Raw genomic sequence first — 19,917 nt, 5'->3', positions numbered from 1 at the left:
CACTAATTTTGTCTCCAATAGTTTCTTCAAAATCCCACAGATCAGTCTCAACATACTGAGCGGTGGAATCGGCGTATGAATCAGAGTTTGAAATACATTGTTTTCTTTGTAAGTCGCCATTTTGATCAAAGTGAGTTCATAGTGTGATGTCACTGGCGAAATCTAAAATCAACACTCTATGGCTTTTTTCGACGCCTTGTGATTGGCAAAAAAAAATCAAATTTTTTTTTCCTTTCAAATTAGACTGTGATTAATGATTTTCAATGGTTTTCAGAAAACAAAATTGCGTTTGGGTTCTACTTTAATGGCATATTTAACCGGAAGTTGACTTTGTACTTTTAATGTGGATTATGTCCAAGTTAGCCACACACGTTCCCGGGCGTATTTTGCCCACACCATCAGTGGTTTGTCGATCATGCTCGGCCATTTGGGCACAGTTTGATGAGGCTATCGAATGTAACCATATCAATTTTATATTCTAATTTAATCACAAGTTCATTTTATACCTTGAATTGGATTTTATCCAAGCTAGCCACGCCCATTCTGGAGGGTGTGCTTGTCAGCCGCCTCTAGATCTACTAGAATCAATATTTTTCATTCTAAAGTATTTCACAAATTACCCTCACATGCACACAGCTTTACACAACAACTATATTTAAGAGTAGTAAATTTTGTATATAAAATACTGTATCTTACTATAATTCACCAAATGTCTGTCTGTCCGTTCCCAGGTACCGCAAAAACGGCTGAACCGATCGCAACACAATTTTGGGTGGGTAATCTTGGGACCCCCTGGAGTACAATAGGCTATATTGTTTTTCCAATTTTCCAATTTTTCCAATTACCAATTTTTCCAAACACGATGGAATAATATTTACCGATATGAACAGTGATGTGGCTTTTATTGAAATTCTACAAATACTGTTTAGATTTTGATATGATTTAATGGATGTTCATATAAATCGTTTAAAATAATAAACCCTTCAATTTCTGATATTTTTCCTTGTCATTTGGGCCTCCCAATTGAAGCCCCGCCCAAAGGGCGGGTACCATTGCTAGTATAGTAAGTTAGAAAAGTGTTTTTCATTTATAATGAGGTCACACTCACTAGCTTGTTATGGGATCGTCTCGAGTCTCGACAAATACCTCAGCGAGGATCGTTATGAACTCTTCTACCAAAGGTGGATGGAGGCTATGTTTTCACCCCTGTCTGTCTGTCTGTCTGTCTGTCTGTTTGTTTGTTTGTGAACAAGATATTTCAAAAAGTTGTCGACGGATTTTGACGTAGATTTGGCAGAGATCTAACGTATGCGACAAGGACGAAATGATTAGATTTTGGTGAAGATCTGGATTCGGATCCGGCTAGTATAATTTTTAAAGTGATTCTTCACCATTGGGAGATCGGGCCAAAAACGATACATAGGAGGATATCTCAAAAAGTTATGGATGGATTTGTACGAAACTTGTTGGACAGGTTGTGTGTGTGACAAGGAAGAATCGATTCAATTTTGGTGAAGATCTGGATCCGGATCTGGCTTGTATAATTTTTTAAGCGATTCTTCACCATTGAGTGATATGGCCAACCAAGCGGAGGTATGCTCTCTCATGAGTGCCGATCTCGTTATTAAATGTTTTACTGATGTGATCGCTTTTATAGTTTTTAGTTTTTCAGTGATATTCCATCTTATTATGACCAAATGTAAATCTGAAACAAAAATACACTGATTAAATATTCCGTGAAGCAGTGTTGCTTTTTGGAAAGCCGAGTGTTGCACACGAATGGGCACTCCAAAGTCTGAATGCAAAAGGCCACCCTAAGCCTTGATCCGACTCTGGATGGGGTAATAATTGCTTTAACGATTATTTCAAAGGGGGTGGTGAAATTCTTTTAATGATATGCAAGAAGCCCCAAATTTTGGGTAAAAAAAAGAAGAAGAGAAAGTCGGGATGTTGGACCAACAGTTTGGTGCTGAAGTTTGAACGGGCACGGGCCTATCAAATGGTAGTCTGTAAATGATGATGAGTGTTAACAATAATAAAAACCACAGACCCGTTTAAATACTATAGCAAGAGAAAACAACGAGGGATGTGAAGAAACTTCATAGAAGCTTGCTGGTCAGGGAACATCCAAAGGTGAGTATCAATGAAAGACGGTTGGAGGGGTGCGCAAAAGGATGGAGGGCGAGGGGAGTTGGCTATGAAAACGTGCGTGCAGAAATAATGGCCTTCAGAGGCACATAGATGGAAGGAAAGGGTCTCGAGGTTGACTTCCATAAAGATGGGGGGAGGGCAAAGCTTTGAATGGGGTGGGGGAGGCTTGTGCAAAAGGAAAGAATCATGAAGTGGTTGCAAGCAGAGGTGGAAGGCATCAAAAGAAGGATTGTGGGGGAAAATATCAAAACAGAGATGCACATGCAGAGGACGAGGAGCCAGAGGCGGGCATGAGGGACACATGTGGTCAGAGAATTATTGGAGAAGCAATGGAAATATGGCGTTGCGAACAACACTGACAAATGCAGAATTATTGTAAATTTATGGCAATGACAAATGAAAAAGATAAATAAAAACACAAAGACCAAGCATGACAGCAGCATGAATGAAGCAATCAGTGGAGAAGCACCTGATATAGACATTGGCAGACACTGCGGAGCTGGGAAGGAAATTCGGACGTGGAAGAGACTATGGCTTTGAAGAACATTTCTGTCATCCGCAGGAGGTTTCTTTGGTTCTCCTCTAGTACTTCACCTGGTTCCAAGCTGAAGAAAGACAAAGTGGTTATTTAAACGACCAGGATATAAAAGAAAATCCTATCACAAAATGATGGGTGACGCTTTGGTATTTTCACACTATTCAGTCTTGAAAACTCGCCCCAAAACCGAAATTATGCACAAAAACACCCTTTATTTATTACATAAATTGCTCATCCATTTGTTTGGGCAGTGTATAGGCAATAGACCACTGCAACCTACATTAAATACACGAGGCAAAACCATGCCTAATGCTTATGATGGGCAAACCTTCTGTAGTGTCACACTAATCAGCCTTGAAAACTTGGGCTAAAACCAAAATTACACACAAAAATCTTAATTTATTAAACAAATTGTTCATCCATTTATTTTGGGTGGTGTATAGGCAACAGACCACTGCCGCGATCACTCTAGAAAAAATAATAAAAATAACCTGGGGTGCATACATGAAGCAAAAACACGCCTGCTGCTTATGTGCATCATGGTTATATAGCTCAGATAATTCCAATTGCACTGAATTATGGATTGACACCAGAGGACGATGTGCCTTCACAAAATGGCCCATACAAGTTGTTTTAAGGTTACAATTGTGGGTGAAATTGGGCCAGCTAGCTGGCCAACCAATGGGTACAGAGCGGACATACATACCCACATATGCCATAGAAACTAGGTAATGATTAAGTAAAAAAAAAATAGGTAGTGATTAGTAAAGGAAAATGCAAGATTGATCATAAAGGTGCGAGTTGTAATAAGGAGCAGCAGTAGAGACAACTTGACCACATCACAGTGGTTACTTTGTCCACTTCAAAGTGTCACAACTGAGAAACAGAAAAATATGGTGAAGCGAATTTGCAAAAAGTATCGTCAGCAAATGAGAGACAACAACCTCTAAAAATAAAGCAATGGGTTTCGCTACCAGATGTATAATTTCACAGTACATGTCAAAATCCTCAATTTGTCCTACTTATTCTCACCAACAGCATCTGATCAAGAAATGATAAAGTGAAAAGCAAAGGAATATATCCTGAGGAATGCAAGCGATTTCTCATGGAATTTTGCATCCTTCACCATATAGCTCGCCTTGACATGATTCAGTCACCAGTTCATTGTTTCCGGTCTCTTTGAAAAGGACACGGTGACCCAACACCAGACAGTCAGTTTACGAGAACGCTGAGGCTCATCAATGTGAGTACACTGATATTACACTGCCCTAATATTGCAATTCTGAAATATCGCAAAATCACGTTGAGCCACATGACGTGTCACAGTTGGTATGTGAAGGAGCGTTATTACGTATGGATCACGGTTTTCGTGATATTTGAAAGCACTTGTGTGAATAGCAGACTAAGCCACATCTATCAGCCGAACCACATGACCGAGCGCTGCTGCGAGTTATATTGCACGCGCAATCTTAACAATTATTATCACAGCGGTTGGCCAACTACACTTCCTGTTTATTAATATTTCACAGCCAAATTTCACACGATTTGGCCACCCGAGAGACCTCAGTGAAGACTTCCGCGGGCAATACCAGCCCAAAACATTTTGTTGCCCGTTGCCTTATCTTGTGCATTCTTCACGAGTCCTTGTAGAACCGTTTTGAGAATTGTCTACTCCTCACCTTAAGTCCACCATCTTCCTCTGCCTCACCAAGTGATTCAGAAATTACTTTCATTGATTAATTCTGCAAATTATGGGGATCATTTAACCTACTGGGCATGCAAAATAAAGTTCCTTTTACGGGCTCATCATCTCTCCCATGTGCTGATAATAATGATTGCAATATCTACATAAAACCCAAAACAAAACTAGATGACTGACAATTAAACCTTGGGTTGTTGAAATTACCGAACAGGATCCACTTCAAATGAACAAAGCAGCCAAATGGGTGAGGAGCAGACGGTTTTCAACAATGGCTCCAGAAGACGCTGCAAGTAGTTCGCCCCGTACACCTAAAAAAAGATCAACAAGAAAAGGTCAAAACGTCGGATGCAGGTAGAAGTCAAAAACAGGCTTTATGAAGTTAGATGAGCAAAATAAGCGAGTCATATACACAAGGAATGTTATTTTTCCAAGTAAGCTATGAACTGCAGCATCTTTTCATATTTTTCCAAATTATTCTTCGAGTAATTTTTTTATGCCTCTGCCCCCGAAGGTGGCCGCAAGCATTATGTTTTCAGGTTTCTGTCCATCCATCTGTCCATATGGGCTAAACCTCGTTTTTCTCAGCAACCACATGTCCGATTGAGACAAAACTTTCAGGGTAGGAATGACTCCCATGCAGAATGTTTTTATGATAATTGTGACATCACAGGTCATGTGGTATGGCAGCCATCTTAGATTAAACGCAGATAATTAAAAATATATTTCTCGGAAATCACTGAATGGAAAAATTTGAAACTTGGCACTCGGAAACTCGGAAACACTTTCTCGGAAACATAATGATGACATCATAGGTGAAGTGACATGAACCACCATCAGAGGCCATTTTTCCCCGCAGAGCAGGGGTTGGCCTTTTTTGGGCACCATGGTCCCCTTTTTGAAGCGATGTTTTATGGCCGGATGCCCTTCCTGCCGCCAACCCTGTTAGTTGCCTCTTGCAACACACAGGGAATTACCAGTGAACTGGTACTCAATTTGCCGACCTCGGAAGGATGACAAGCTGAGTGAACCACCCTGGTGTTAATTCAGTGACTTACCTGGATTTGAACCCAGGATCCTAGGATCCCAAGCCGCACCCTAACCGCTAAGCCATAGTAGGTGAAGTGATATACCAGCCAAAAATGTTTTAATCAAATTCCTTATTGTTGTTGTTGTTGTTGTTGTCCTTATCCTAAAAATCTGAAATTGCATGCACATGATCTATGACCCATTTGTATTGAAATATTAAATTTATGACATCATAGGTCACATGGTTTGGCAGCCATATTGGATTTAACCTACAATCTTAAAAAACATCTTCTCCCAAACCACCAAATTGATTGACTCAAAACTTTACGTATGTCATTGACTAGGCATGGCGATTAAAAATTGATCACGAAAACATCATTGATCACATGGTGTGGCAGCCATATTGGATTGAAGGAAAATATTAAATAATTATATCTCTGAAACCACTTACCCTATCGATGCAAAATTTTAACAAATATTATCCAACACCATTGTTGCATACAGCTCGAAAATGATGACTTTGTAGGTCACGTGGTTTGGCAGCCATCATGGATAGAAAAACCTACCTTATCCGATCAACACAAAACTTCACAAACGTGATCCCGTTCCCATATATATGCAGAGTGTACATTTTTTTAAAGTTGACATGTCACATGGTGTGGCAGCCATATTAGCTTGAAAGCCTATATTTTAAAAAAAAAACCTTCTCTGAAACCGTTTCACCGATCGATGTGAAACCTGTCATGGCTAGTGAAAATGTGTTACTTGAAAACAGCTGAAGGGATTTAAATCAAACTTGTTTACTTTTAAGACAGTGAACAAGGGCATCTACCCATTGTGGGACTATGCGAAGGCATACTAGTGACACAGTCGCATTGCTCTAGTTAAAACATCATTTACATCCCCCAATGTAATGCAATGCATCAAGTAATCACAATTCTTTTTTTGTATTCGACATTTTGACCTCACCCCCAAGGATTGGGGCCAAAATGATACTGCTCTTGCACCTTCTTTCCATGTTGTGATCATAACCACCAAGTTTGTTGAATTTCTGCCCAACCGTTTAGAAGATCACATGACGGACAGACAGACAGCCGATTACAATATCTGCCTGTTTTTTCTTTTTCAAAATGCGTTGGGATAATAAAGTTTTACACAAGTAGGTTCAACAAAAAGGTAATTTACCTTGAAGCAGAAGGTCATGACTTTGCTGGCTAGGCTGTTACCACGAAAAAGAGTCTGCATCGAATCGGCCATCTCGACTTCTTTTGAAAACATGTTCCAGAGCAATTGGTATAACAGGTGACGAGAATCAAATAAGGTCACCAACACCCGTGCCAGTTCATCCTAAACCGAAAGAAAAAGTTCAACTTGTGGATTAAGTCAGCTCGTACAATGAAGATATCGAGAGACAGCGGAAGCAAGAAAGGAAAACCTGCCAACGCCTATCTCCGCAAGGACGAAGGACGGGAACAGTGGTGAGTTTGAGGTGAAGGTGGGAGTGCATCAGGGGTCGGTACTAAGTCCACTACTATTTGTAGCTGTGATGGAGGTGCTGGCTCAGAACGTAAAGGAGGGTTTACCATGGGAGTTGTTGTATGCAGATGATCGGGTGTTGATTGCGGAAAGTATGGATGGACTGAAGGAAAAGATGAACAAGTGGAAGGAATGTATGGAGACAAAAGGTCTGAAGGTGAATATCGGAAAGACGAAGGTGATGGCAAGTTGTAAAGCATGTGGTGAGGTGGAAAGAACTGGGAAGTGGCCATGTGCTATGTGCAGGAAGGGTGTCGGAGTGAACTCCATTCAATGTACAATGTGCGCTGAGTGGGTTCATCAAAAATGTAGTGGTTTGAGAGGGTCATTAACCAGTGTGGCAGCTACATTCAAATGTAAGATGTGCACAGAGGGAGCTGCAGATGGAGGAAATGTTGAGTTGGATCTTGGAGACGGCGTGAAGCTGGAAGGTGTGAAAACATTTTGCTACCTCGGAGACATGCTGAATGGAGAAGGTGGATCAGACTCGGCAACGGTTGCAAGAGTGAGATGTGCATGGAAGAAGTTTCGGGAACTGAGTGGCGTGCTGATGAGGAGGGGAGTGTCGTTGAAGCTGAAGGGAAAGGTGTATGCTGCATGTGTGAGAAGTGTTATGATTTATGGGAGCGAGACATGGGTAATCAATGTAGCGCAGCAACGAAGGCTGGAAAGGGTGGAAATGCGAATGGTTCGGTGGATGTGCGGAGTGTCATTGAGAGAGAGGAAGACAAATGATGAATTGCGAAAGATGATGGGAATAGAGCCTGTGATGGATGCTGTGAAGAGGAACAGGTTGAGATGGTTTGGTCATGTGTTGAAGAACGATGAAAGTGACTGGTTGAGAAGAGTGATGGAAATGAATGTAGAAGGAAGTAGAGGATGGGGAAGACCGAGAAAGACTTGGCTAAAGATGGTGGAAGAAGAAATGCGGGCAAGGGGGTTAACAAGGAGAGATGCAGAAAATAGGGCAAGATGGAAAAGATTGTCATGGGGACCGCAAGGCTAACCCCCGCTCTGGCAGGGAAAATGGCCTTAAAATGCATGTTGTTGTTGTTGTTGTTGTTGCCCATCTCCACAAGGACCAATCTATACCTGCGATGTTTGGGCAAATGCCGTGGGCCTCACATTGGACTTGACAGCTATCGCACAATGCACAATGCTTAGTGAGTACGCCAACGAAGGGAAGAGATTCGTCAAAAGCGACGACTCACACGATCATCATCACAATGAAGAGAGCTCGATATTGTGGATTTATTCTTCCAAAGATTGTTTTCCTTCCCTTAAACTAGAGTTTGCATCATACTTGAAAGCAGCATGCTTATTGTGTAGTTGTTACTCACCCAATAGGCAGAAGGGACCACGTTTGCAAGCGCCATTGCAATTGGTAATTCCCCTTGGTCTCCCATCATGGTAACGAGCTCCACAAGGCGCTCAAAACGATCAGCCAGTGCCGTTTCAGCAAGTGTATCGAACTCTGTTCCTTGCTGAAGAATCTTGGTGAGTACCTCCATGAAAGCAGCACGGGTCTGCAGGTCCTTGTGATAACCTAAGCCTGAAGTGAAACAAAAATCTGGGGGTCAGAAGGTTAAAGGAAGTGAATAAGCACCAAAGGCAGGTAGGAGAGGATACATTGTACAAGGAAAGAACACAGTCACATTCTCAGATGTACGTCGCAGATTATTACCAATAGAATGCCTCAGGCCAGAATCCACATTGGCATTGAGAAGGTTGGACATCGCCAACACTGTGCAGTAGCGTAGCGAAGCAAGACGTTTTGACATTCCACACTTCCGTCCTGTGCTGCTGGTCCCTCCTCCTCCTCCTCCTCCTGCTGCTCCTGCTCCTGCTGCTCCTCCACCTCCCCCACCTCCTGCTCCTCCTCCTCCTCCCCCACTACCACCACTACCTCCTCCTCCACATACTCCTCCCCCACTTCCTCCTGCTCCTCCCCCTCCTCCCCCTACCATGCCTGATAATACTGCTCCACCCCCTCCTCCAGTACTTCCTCCACTTCCCGTTCCACTACCACCTCCCAATCCACCACCACCTCCACCTCCCCCTCCAGATCCACCATCCTCCTCTGCCTCGCTGCAGTCATTCAAAAGGTTCATGAAGAGGGTGAAATATCTGGGGGTGCAAGAATACAATTATTAATAACTTTTCAATGTTCAAGGTGATAGGTGATAGTTCAGATGATTAAAAATGAAGGTGGTTCAAATATAAAAAAACAGAGAAGTGTATGTAGATTGTCTTTTGATTTGTTCAGGGTGCTGGCGATAGCTAGTCCACTCTTCACAAAGAACACAGTAAGGTCTTCAGTGTCCAGCAACTAATGCTGGCAGACAGCACACACAGTTTAACATCCATCCGAGGGACGGCACAAACATTGATGAATCACCATGCCTGCGAGACACCGGGATGACAGTTTATAGCTGTGCCAAGATTCGAACCCAGACTAGACGGTTCAGAGGTGAGTGTGCATAACTCCAGTCCATCCTGCCAGCCCAGGTCAAAGTTGAACCACTCTCTTATTTTACCTACAACGCCCTTCTCTCTTCTCCCCAATGTAACAGACTTTAGAATTCAGGGAACTTACTTTAAAAAAAGCTGGGATTTAGCCTCCATGAGGTCCCCTCCATCAGCCTCTTCTGGCTGTAGTGGGAGACCAGATAACAATGCACCCACGGCTTCCATGCTCGCCTGGTCCAAGTCTCTGCCGCCCATCAGAATAAATACAACTTGCATCAGCGAAACATGCTTAGGATCCATCGTGAAAAGGGAGCATGGAGTTAGACATTACAAACACACACAAGATGATGAAGACATGTACTTGATTCTAACTTCATTCTCTACCTGGTGAAGCAGCGAACATCTTTGTCTGCACCTTGATTTGATGTCCCCATAACCCAGTCCGTCAGGTATTCCACCAACTTGTTCCTGATTAAAATAAATTATTATATTATTGATGTATTATATGGTCACTTTCAATACCAAAACAAGTTCTCATGAAGTTTAATCCTCGAAAGAAGGTACAAACAATGGCTATAAAAGTAATGCCAAGATGAGCAAACTTTGTCAAATGAAAAGCTGGACTCATATTCTCAGTTTTATTATAACTAGTACACCCGATCACTACAGGTGCGGCAGGAAGGGTCATTCCTCTTTGGGGTATATAGATTACACTAGATCTATGGTCGGGTCTCAAGAACATTGGGTGTGTGTTCATTTACCAAGTTTCTTGTAGATAAATCGCCAAGTGGTTTAAGCATTCGAGCAAGCACTCCATTCAAAACTGTTAAGGAACAGCTGGCTTGGCAAGCGCAAGCTAGCTGCTTGGCAAATGAGCACACCCCAGGCTTCCTCCCTTTCAGTTTCGTGTTAAACAGCAGGAGCGAGTTTCAAAAAGCCGCCACGAAAAACGCCATGTGAGTGGCAGCAAGGGTCATGTTATTAACCCAACCCTTGTGGGGTATATAGAGTGCAGTCGATCTTCTGTTACGGGGTCCTCCCCTATTTACCTGGTCTCGATGACCTCCGAACCTTGGGGGGAGCCCCGGCAGAAAAATATGTTATCCTTGGGGAAATCAATCAGATCATTAAGGAGGCCACACCAAGGGTTCTGAACGAACAAGGATATATTCACAATCCCAAACACATAAAGGGTGAATACATCAATTCACAATTACAATCACAATATTTAAGATGGTACCACCTTATATATCCCTCTAACCCAACTCACAGCACTTCCCCCCAATGTCTCTGTACTCCTCCAAGGCGACGTCGAGTCGCTCCGGCGATCGTCGGATCAATGGCCGCTCAAAGTCAATTGAGGTTTGGTCGAGTGAAACCACCCCGAGATCACGTGATCCAGTTCCCGCACAATGGCGGCGGTATGGGCGCTTTCCCAAGACGCTCCAAACATGCACGTACACCGTGCAGCCGCAAACCGCACCGTCTCCTTCAAGGGCCGCTGGCGCGCACACACGTCCTTGGCAACCCACCGAGGAAGGCGAACCCAGCAGACACGGCAACCTTATTCTGCGAACGCCGCGCAACGCGCGCGAGTCCCAATGGCGGCGGGCTTGTACTTGCGACGAACTTATGCGACGAGGGTTCATCCGAATCCGACGTCGACGTCGATCTGACACGCAGATGTGAACAGTCCCAGCGATCACAACGCTGAAGGCCGGACTTCCTTTATAGGCTCAACCGCACCGTCTCCTTCGACAATGCTCGCTACGGAGCTTCAACCACCACGTCTCTTGTCGATCTCCTCCCACCTCCTTTTCTTCGCTCCACCTCTTCCGGTCTCGATCCGGATTTCCGGCCACATTTTACCAAGAGCGCTTTTAAATCTTTTACTCACAACAACCCTTTCCCTTAAGTCACCATAAGCATACTTCGAACCAGCAACAATACTCATAACCACAATCATTAAAGCCGAGTCCGTAACACTTCACTCAGTTCTGTAAGTAAAACGTACCTCACGGATATCAGGATTCAACAAATTTCTTCATTTAGTGTTATAAACAGCATTAGCAACTGTTTAAAAAGCTAATCATACGTGTTTGTGGTTTATAATATTTTTACTTCCGGTAGAAGCCGTTGCTCCCACGAAAACGCCATGATAAGCTATTTATAAACGTTGACACGGCATTTGTTCAAGGAGGGAAAACCCCTTGGGGAGGTGGGATATTATTGGTATTAATATTGTTTTGTAATAACATTAATATTATGCTATTTATCGTTAGTTTTGTTATCAGAAGTGGCTTTGGAAAAACGCCACAATAAAGATAACTTAACACAGATATACACCTCAACACACAACCCCATTGACGGCAATGGCAGGGTAAACCCCCTTCGCAGGGTAAACCCCCTTGGGAGGGGAGCAAATGAATGCGCTAAAACCTTCATTGTGTGACCATTAGTCATCCCGTCAAGTTTGGTTGAGATTGAATAGGTAACGACGGAATGTATGACGGTCAAAAAAATCATCAGACAGACACCATATTGCGTATTTTAGTATGACTAGTACACCCGCTCACTACAGAAGCGGCAGTGGGAGTCATGTTATTATCCTTATTAGTATTGCCAATTATTATTACTATTACTTATGTTAGATTAGGCCATTGGAAAGATGAGAACATGCATGATATTATAACATGTTAGATCAGGTCATTGAAAGGACCAGAACATGCATTATGTCATAATATGTTAGATCAGGTCATTGAAAGGACCAGAACATGCATTATGTCATAATATGTTAGATCAGGTCATTGAAAGGGTCAGACCATATATGACATTACAACATGTTAGATCAGGTCATTGAAATGATCAGACCGTGCATGACATTATAACATGTTATTGTTAGAGCAGGTCATTGAAAGGATCAGACCGTGCCTCACCATTCCAAATTCCCGAAAGTAATATTTACTTCCGTGAACTCCATGGCAACGGCAGGAAGGGTCGTGTTATTAACCCTTGGGGGTTGTATAGACATCAGTAGATCTACGATCAAGAGCGACCGTCGATGTGATAAGCATGGACTAATGTCTCCAAATTTATATCAGTTCTTTATCAAACAGCATTATCGACCATTTAAAAAGTTAATCAATCGTGTTTGTGGTTTAAATATTTTTACTTCCTGGAGAAGCCGTTGCTCCCACGGAAACGCCATTATAACTACTAGTACACCCGCTCACTATGGTAGCGGCAGAAAGGGTCATTCATCTTTGGGGTATATAAATTACAGTCGATCTATGGTCGGGTCTCAAGAACATTGGGTGTGTTCATTTACCAAGTTTATTGAAGAGAGATCGCCGAGTGGTTTAAGCATTTGAGCAAGCACTCCATTCAAAACTGTTGAGGAACAGCTGGCTTGGCAAGCGCTAGCTAGCTGCTTGGTAAATGAGCACAACCCGGGCTTCCTCTCTTTCAGTTTCGTGTTAAATAGCAGGAGCGAGTTTCAAAAGGCCACCACGAAAAACGCCATGTCAGCGTCAGGAAGGGTCATGTTATTAACCCCACCCTTGTGAGGTACAGTCACGTGAAAAAGTAAGTGCACCCCATGTAAAGTTTTGACTTTTTCAACATATTTCAACATACAGCTATTTGATCTTCATTTCAACAATATTGAGAGATAAAGGTGATATAATATAACAAATATCATGAAACATTTACATTTTGTAGTCCATTGTATAATTTAAATAAACATAAATGCAAATTTCGCATGTGGAAAAAGTAAGTACACCCCGAAATTCATCACTACTTCAAAGACCTAAAATTAGAATCAGGTGCACCAGCTCAGGTGCAAATGATTAGAACATCGTTAGAGAGGATCTTGGAGGAACTTGTCTTATTTAAACCTCAGACATTTAGTTTGGTTTGCTCTTTGTTGTTGAAGTGTGCGGCGTCACCATGCCTAGATCAAAAGAGCTTTCTGAGGCCTTCAGAAAGAAAGTTATAGATACCTACGAATCTGGGAAGGGATTTAAAAAGATCTCCAAACAATTCGAAATCAATCATTCGACTGTCCGGAAGATCATGTACAAGTGGAGAAGATTTCAAATAACTGCCAACTTGTTCAGGCCAGGCTGCCCCAGCAAGTTCAGCCTGAGAGCAGACCGCAAGATGCTGAAAAAAGTCTCTAAGAACCCCAGAATGTCATCACGTGACCTACAGGTAGCTCTTGCCACTGTTGATGTTAAAGTGCACGAGTCTACCATTAGAAAGAGGCTGCACAAATTTGATCTACATGGGAGGTGTGCCAGGAGGAAACCTTTGCTGTCCAGAAAGAACATCAGGGCAAGATTAAAGTTTGCCAATGAACACCTCGGCAAAGACCAGCACTTCTGGAACAATGTGCTCTGGACAGATGAGTCAAAGGTAGAGCTATTTGGCCACAGTACCAGAAGACATGTTTGGCGAAAACCAAAGACAGCATTTAACCACAAGAACCTGATACCAACTGTAAAGCATGGTGGTGGAAATATTATGGTTTGGGGCAGCTTTGCTGCATCAGGGCCTGGGCAGCTCACCGTCATTTAATCCACTATGAATTCTTCATTGTACCAGAGGGTGCTTGAGGATAATGTGAGGCTATCTGTCGGAGAGTTGAAGCTCAACCGAATGTGGACCTTGCAACATGACAATGACCCGAAACATACCAGTAAATCCACCAAGGAATGGCTAAAAAGAAAGAAATGGAGGGTTCTGGAATGGCCAAGTCAAAGCCCGGATCTAAATCCCAACGAGATGTTGTGGGGGGATTTGAAACGAGCTGTGCATGCAAGAAACCCCTCAAACATCGCACAGCTGAAAGAATTCTGCATGGAGGAGTGGGCAAAAATTTCTCCCAGTCGATGTCAGAGACTGGTAGACAGTTATAAGAAACGCCTACTTGAGGTTGTTTCTGCCAAAGGGGGCAATAACACCTATTAGAGCCAAGGGTGTACTTACTTTTTCCACATGCAAAATTTGCATTTATGTTTATTTATATTATACAATGGACTACAAAATGTAAATGTTTCATGATATTTGTTATATTATATCACCTTTATCTATCAATATTGTTGAAATGAAGATCAAATAGCTGTATGTTGAAATATGTTGAAAAAGTCAAAACTTTACATGGGGTGTACTTACTTTTTCACGTGACTATATATAGAGCACAGTAGATCTTCGCTCAGTTCTGTAAGTCAAACTTACCTCACGGATGTCGGAATTCCTCCAAATTTCTTTGTTTAGTGTTATAAACAGCATCAGCGACTGTTTAAAAAGCTAATCATACATGTTTGTGGTTTATAAAAATTTTTACTTCTGGTAGAGGCTGTTGGGCCATTGCTCCCACGGGAACGCCATGATAAGTTATTTATAAACGTTGACTCGATGTTTGTTCAAGGAGGAAAAAAACCTTGGGGAGGTGGGATATTAATGGTATTCATATTGGTTTGTAATAACATTAATATTATGCTATTATCATCAGTTTTGTTATTAGAAGCAGCCTTGGAAAAACGGCACGATAAAGCTAACTTAATATGGATATACACCTCAACACGCAACCCCGTTGATGGCAATGGTGGGGAAACCCCGCTCAGGGGGAGAAAACCCCCTTGGGGAGGGGGCCAAATGAATGTGCTACAACCTTCATTATGTAACCCTTAGTCATCCTGTGAAGTCTGGTTGAGATTGGATAAGTAACGACAGAATGTATTGGGGTCAAAAATTCATCAGACAGACACCAAATGGCGTATTTTAGTATGATGATAAGCTATTTATACACAATTATCACTGCAGGAAAAACACCTTGGAGAAGTCGGACATTATCAGTATTAATATTGTTTTGTAAAAACAAGAATAATACGAGATTATCATTAATTTTGTTATTAGAAGTGTCTTTGGAAAAACGCCACGATAAATCTTCTTTGGAAAAACTCCACGATAAAGCTAATTTAACATTGTTATACACCTCAACATGCAACCCCATTAACGGCAATGGCGGGGAAAACCCGCTCGGGGGAAAAACCTCCCTTGGGGAGGGGGGGGGCAAATGAATGTGCTACAACCTTTATTGTGCAACCCTTAGGCCATTTGGCCATTATTGCTTGTGGAAGTTAAATATACGCTATTTTGAAAAAGACAGGCCATTGTGTGTGGGTACCCTAACCAACTTCTACATTTTTGTTCCAAACTGAAGCATCCTGCAACAGCACAGTCACCTATCTGGGGTTGGTTTTCAGTCTCAGAAACTGCTTCAGCAGGATCAATGCCCTGGAATCAGAATATTGTCATGTAATAGATGGAAACATGCATAAGATGGGAGTGCGTGAAGCCTGCAAGACAAGAAGGGCACCTGAATCGCATCTCCTGGCAGAAGCTGAGGTCATCCCGTCTTTCCATAAGCAGCTGAACAAGTTGGCAGAGTCTAGTCTTCATATGGATTGCCTGCAGTGATGTGCCCAGCACCCGGACGTACCTGCACAATCAAGTGCCATTCTTCAATTCTCGTTATAAAAACATCACTTTATCACAACATCCCAAATGTCTCCAGAAGGTTGCATTTTTTTAATCTTCCGTTTTTTAAATCAAGTCAAAGAAAAATAAGCTGTACATTTGCAATCCCAATATAATGCGTTGGAGCAACAATAGTGGATGAGCACACAGCCTACAAAACTTATTGATAACTGAGCATCGCCATATCGAGTTTTGAACCCAAATTGGGGGGCAAACTCATCATAAACCACTACACGAGCTTTCCTGGGACATCTCATCACTGTACATATGAATCGTTTGCACAATTTAACAAAAGCCAAAAATCATAATAAAATTTATCATATGTATGTATGTACAGTATGTATGTATGTATGTATGTATGTATGTATGAACCTAAGAGAATGAAACACGGCTTGGACAATCTCCACAAATTTTTGCATACAAGCTCGGGATACCCAGCGTCAGGTGATGGACTTCAAATAAATCCCTTCACCCTCCCCGCCTCGCACAAAGGTAATGAAACGACTTGCAATTTTTGCTTGTACACGTGGCATAATGCAAGTGGTTTAACCATCGACCCCTGCCGGAGGGAGGGGGTACAGATACCATATTTCGCTCCGAGAGGGATCGGGTATTACTTAGTTCGAGATTAATTTTAAAAAGTAATGATTGATGAAATAGAACACAAAGAGAACAACGGATGCTCTTCTACAACAAACAGGGTGCCGTCCATTATAAAGTCATCTCAGAGTGTCCGACCGTTAATCTTAAATCCCACAAAGTGGTTTGCAATGACTGACTTTAAAAGTCACATCACCATCAAACATAAACCGTTATCTTTAGAGAATAATGCTCGTTCACTCAAGGCAGCAGTATCAGTGTGAAAGTTAATGACAAAATACCAGGTTTTCCTGGAGGAATTGGGGAACAGGTATTGGGAGGGGATAAAAACAATTTAAACAAGCATTCTGAGTATTGCGCTGCAATCCATATCCCCTACCGGCATTGGGTAGCACTGTCATAGAAGACAGTATTATGACTTACCGCACTCCAAATTATAGTCCAGAAAACTGTTGGGGAAATTACCAAAGTTCAAAGTGCCATAACTTTGTCAAAAATGATCGAAACGTCGTGAAGTTTGAACTTAATCTGTAACTTATCATGACGAAACCATGCACCAAGTTTGAAATCATTAGCCTTAAGAGTTTAGGAAAAAAGGCCGGAAAGCTGTTCTTTGCGTGACGGACTGACGGACCGACAGATTGACAGACGGAGGGACGGAGTGCAAACCTATAGTCCCCTACGGTGTACACCGGTAGAGGACTAACAAGTACAGATACATTCAAAGTACACTGCCCCCATGCCAAATAAATAAATAACGTATCGTCTAGCGCAGTGGTTCCAAACCTTTTTTCTGTCGTTTCCCCCTTCAACCAGTTCAACCGTCCGGATTTCCCCCCACCCCTCCCCCCCCCCCCTTATATATATGTATATACATACATACATATATATATATATATATATATATATATATATATGAACAAGGAAAAAAGTAGCCAAAACACAAAATTTATTCGCTTAATAACATAAATAACATAATAAATAACGTAAAAATATAGCAACGCACACACACCCACACACTCCTACACATACATACAAACCTACAAGTTTCCACCCTGGAATCCTAAAATTTCCCCCCAGGGGGAAATTTCCCCCAGGTTGGGAAATGCTGGTCTAGCGCATGGCACAAAGAGTGGGTATTGCGAGGGAGAGGCATACAATAATTGATTGATTAATTGAGTAATTAAAAACAATAAATAATAATCGTAAAATAATTTCTTAATCAATTGGCTAATAGCATACCTCAACCATTAGTGTTTTATCCAAAGATGTAACTTTTTGAAAATTAAATTAATCAAAAATTAAATAATTAATTGATTAATCAATAAATAATTAATTGATTAATGGATTAATTAATAAATCAAAAATATCCTTTATAGCCACATCACTTGGTCATTGTCGTGTCAAAATATCAGCTTCCTAGCTCAAAAGGTGGCTGAGGTATTGCCCAGATGGGAAAGGAAATAAATAAGTACTTAATTAATCGATTATAATTAAGTAACGAATCAATTAATTGATTAATCAAAAAAAACACAAAAAAAACCTTTTTTGCCAAAGCACATGCTCACTATTGTGCCCAAATTTCAACTTCCTAGCTCAAAGGATGGCTGAGATATCGCCCGGACAAACAAGAAAACAAACAAACAAGAAAGAAACCAGAGTGAAAACTGAGTACTCTCTTTCAGCGCGCGTCATCGCCGGACCCCCTTCGGTACCCAGCGATGACATTATGCAGTGTCTGGAGATGGCATAGGAAAGGAGCGGTGTACAAAAATAATCATAAAATAATTAATTTCTTAATCAGTTGGATAATGGTAACGACCAGTTTAAACCAGACCAGTTTAAATGGTAATGACCAGTTTAAGTTTAAACCAGTAAAAACGACCAGTTTAAAAGTAAAGAAAACACCACAGTTTCATCCGAATCTGTCACTTTTTGAAAATTTATTAAATAATTGATTATTCGGGAAAAAAATTAATTAATAATCGATCAATTGATTAATCAATAAATTGAAAATACCCTTTATAGCCAAATCACTTGGTCATTGCCATGTTCAAATATCAGCTTCCTCGCTCAAAAGGTGGCTGAGGTATTGCCCAGATGGGAAAGTAAATAAATAAGTAAATAATAATTAAAATAAATAAATATAATCGTAAAAATTTTTTCCCGTAATCAATTGCCTAATGGATTCCCTGTGTGTCGCAAGAGGCGACTAACAGGGTTGGCGGCAGGAAGGGCATCCGGCCGTAAAACATTGCTTCAAAAAAGGGGACCACGGTGCCCAAAAAAGGCCAACCCCTGCTCTACAGGGAAAAATGGCCTCTAAAGGTGGTTCTAAAGGTGGTTCAATTGGCTAATGGCATACCTAAACCACCAGTGTTTCATCCAAAGCTGCAACTTTTTGAAAATTAATTAAATAATTAATCAATAATTAATAATTAATTGATTTATTGATTAATCAATAAATAGTTTATCGATTAATTGATTGATCCATAAATCAAAAATATCCTTTATAGCCAACTCACTTGGTCACCTCTATAGGGGGCGAATCCGGATGAGGAGCACAACCACATGAAACATCCCTGTCCTGATGCATTGTACCAAATTTGGTCCATATATCAGTCAAGTAGTTTGTGAGAAGATGTTTTAGTCAAATGTTAATGGACGTATGGACACATGGCCGGACACCGGAACCTTTTTTTTTTTTTTTTTTTAAATACAGAGTCGAGGCTCGTTAAAGAGCTAACATTTATCAAACAAACAAATCAAACAAACAAGCAAACAAAGTATATAAAAAGGGGAGCGGTCGACAAGATGGGGAGAGAAGGGGAGGAAGCACACAAACACAACATTTGAGAGCAGGGACATCGGGAGATGTTTTTGGAGGGAGAGGGCCTGGGGGGAGGCAGGATAGGTATAAAACCCAAGGACACCAAGGACTTCCAGGAAAGAAGTCAAAAGTCACCTCAAAAAAGTGGATTTGGGGTGAAATTAGCGGGGGTAGAAAAGATCAAGGTTTTGGATTGGGGAAGATAAGAGATGGTGGTGAACAGCCGTTTTAAAGACCTGGAGGGAGGAGTGGGATTGAAGAGAGTGAGGGAGTTTGTTCCAGAGGCGGCAGAAAAGAGGAATGAAGGTGAGCAGAGAGTCTTGATTTTGGCAGTTTAACCATAAGAGGGTTGCAGGCAGATCTTGTGCGACCTGCAAGAATATTTGGGGGACAGAGCCCAGAGAGCTGGGGGAGCAAGGCCGGAGAGGAGTCGGTAGAAGACGGAAAGACCACCAACCTGCCTGCGGTGATTAAGTGAAAGGCCCTCGGAGATAGCGTCATCGCGGGAGATTCCAATGATTC

At 41.8% G+C, this 19,917-nt stretch overlaps 1 protein-coding gene across 1 annotated transcript in view; it reads right to left on the bottom strand.

Moving 5' to 3' along the window:
- Positions 1–19,917, bottom strand: part of NF1 (neurofibromin 1) — a 157,358-nt gene that overhangs the window by 72,432 nt on the left and 65,009 nt on the right. The window contains exons 23-31 of the mRNA XM_068124291.2: positions 15,805–15,927; positions 9,807–9,890; positions 9,550–9,666; positions 9,025–9,080; positions 8,638–8,763; positions 8,294–8,505; positions 6,603–6,764; positions 4,596–4,699; positions 2,621–2,756 (exon numbers count right to left, since the gene is read on the bottom strand). Coding sequence (XP_067980392.2) covers positions 2,621–2,756; positions 4,596–4,699; positions 6,603–6,764; positions 8,294–8,505; positions 8,638–8,763; positions 9,025–9,080; positions 9,550–9,666; positions 9,807–9,890; positions 15,805–15,927 — 1,120 coding nt within the window. The remainder of the gene's footprint in view (positions 1–2,620; positions 2,757–4,595; positions 4,700–6,602; positions 6,765–8,293; positions 8,506–8,637; positions 8,764–9,024; positions 9,081–9,549; positions 9,667–9,806; positions 9,891–15,804; positions 15,928–19,917) is intronic.

This window comes from Myxine glutinosa, chromosome 8, assembly GCF_964187855.1.
Source record: "Myxine glutinosa chromosome 8, kmMyxGlut1.1, whole genome shotgun sequence".
NCBI classification, from domain to species: Eukaryota; Metazoa; Chordata; class Myxini; order Myxiniformes; family Myxinidae; genus Myxine; species Myxine glutinosa.
Note: the sequence above shows the minus strand (reverse complement) of the source record. Positions and strands in the feature narration are given on the sequence as shown.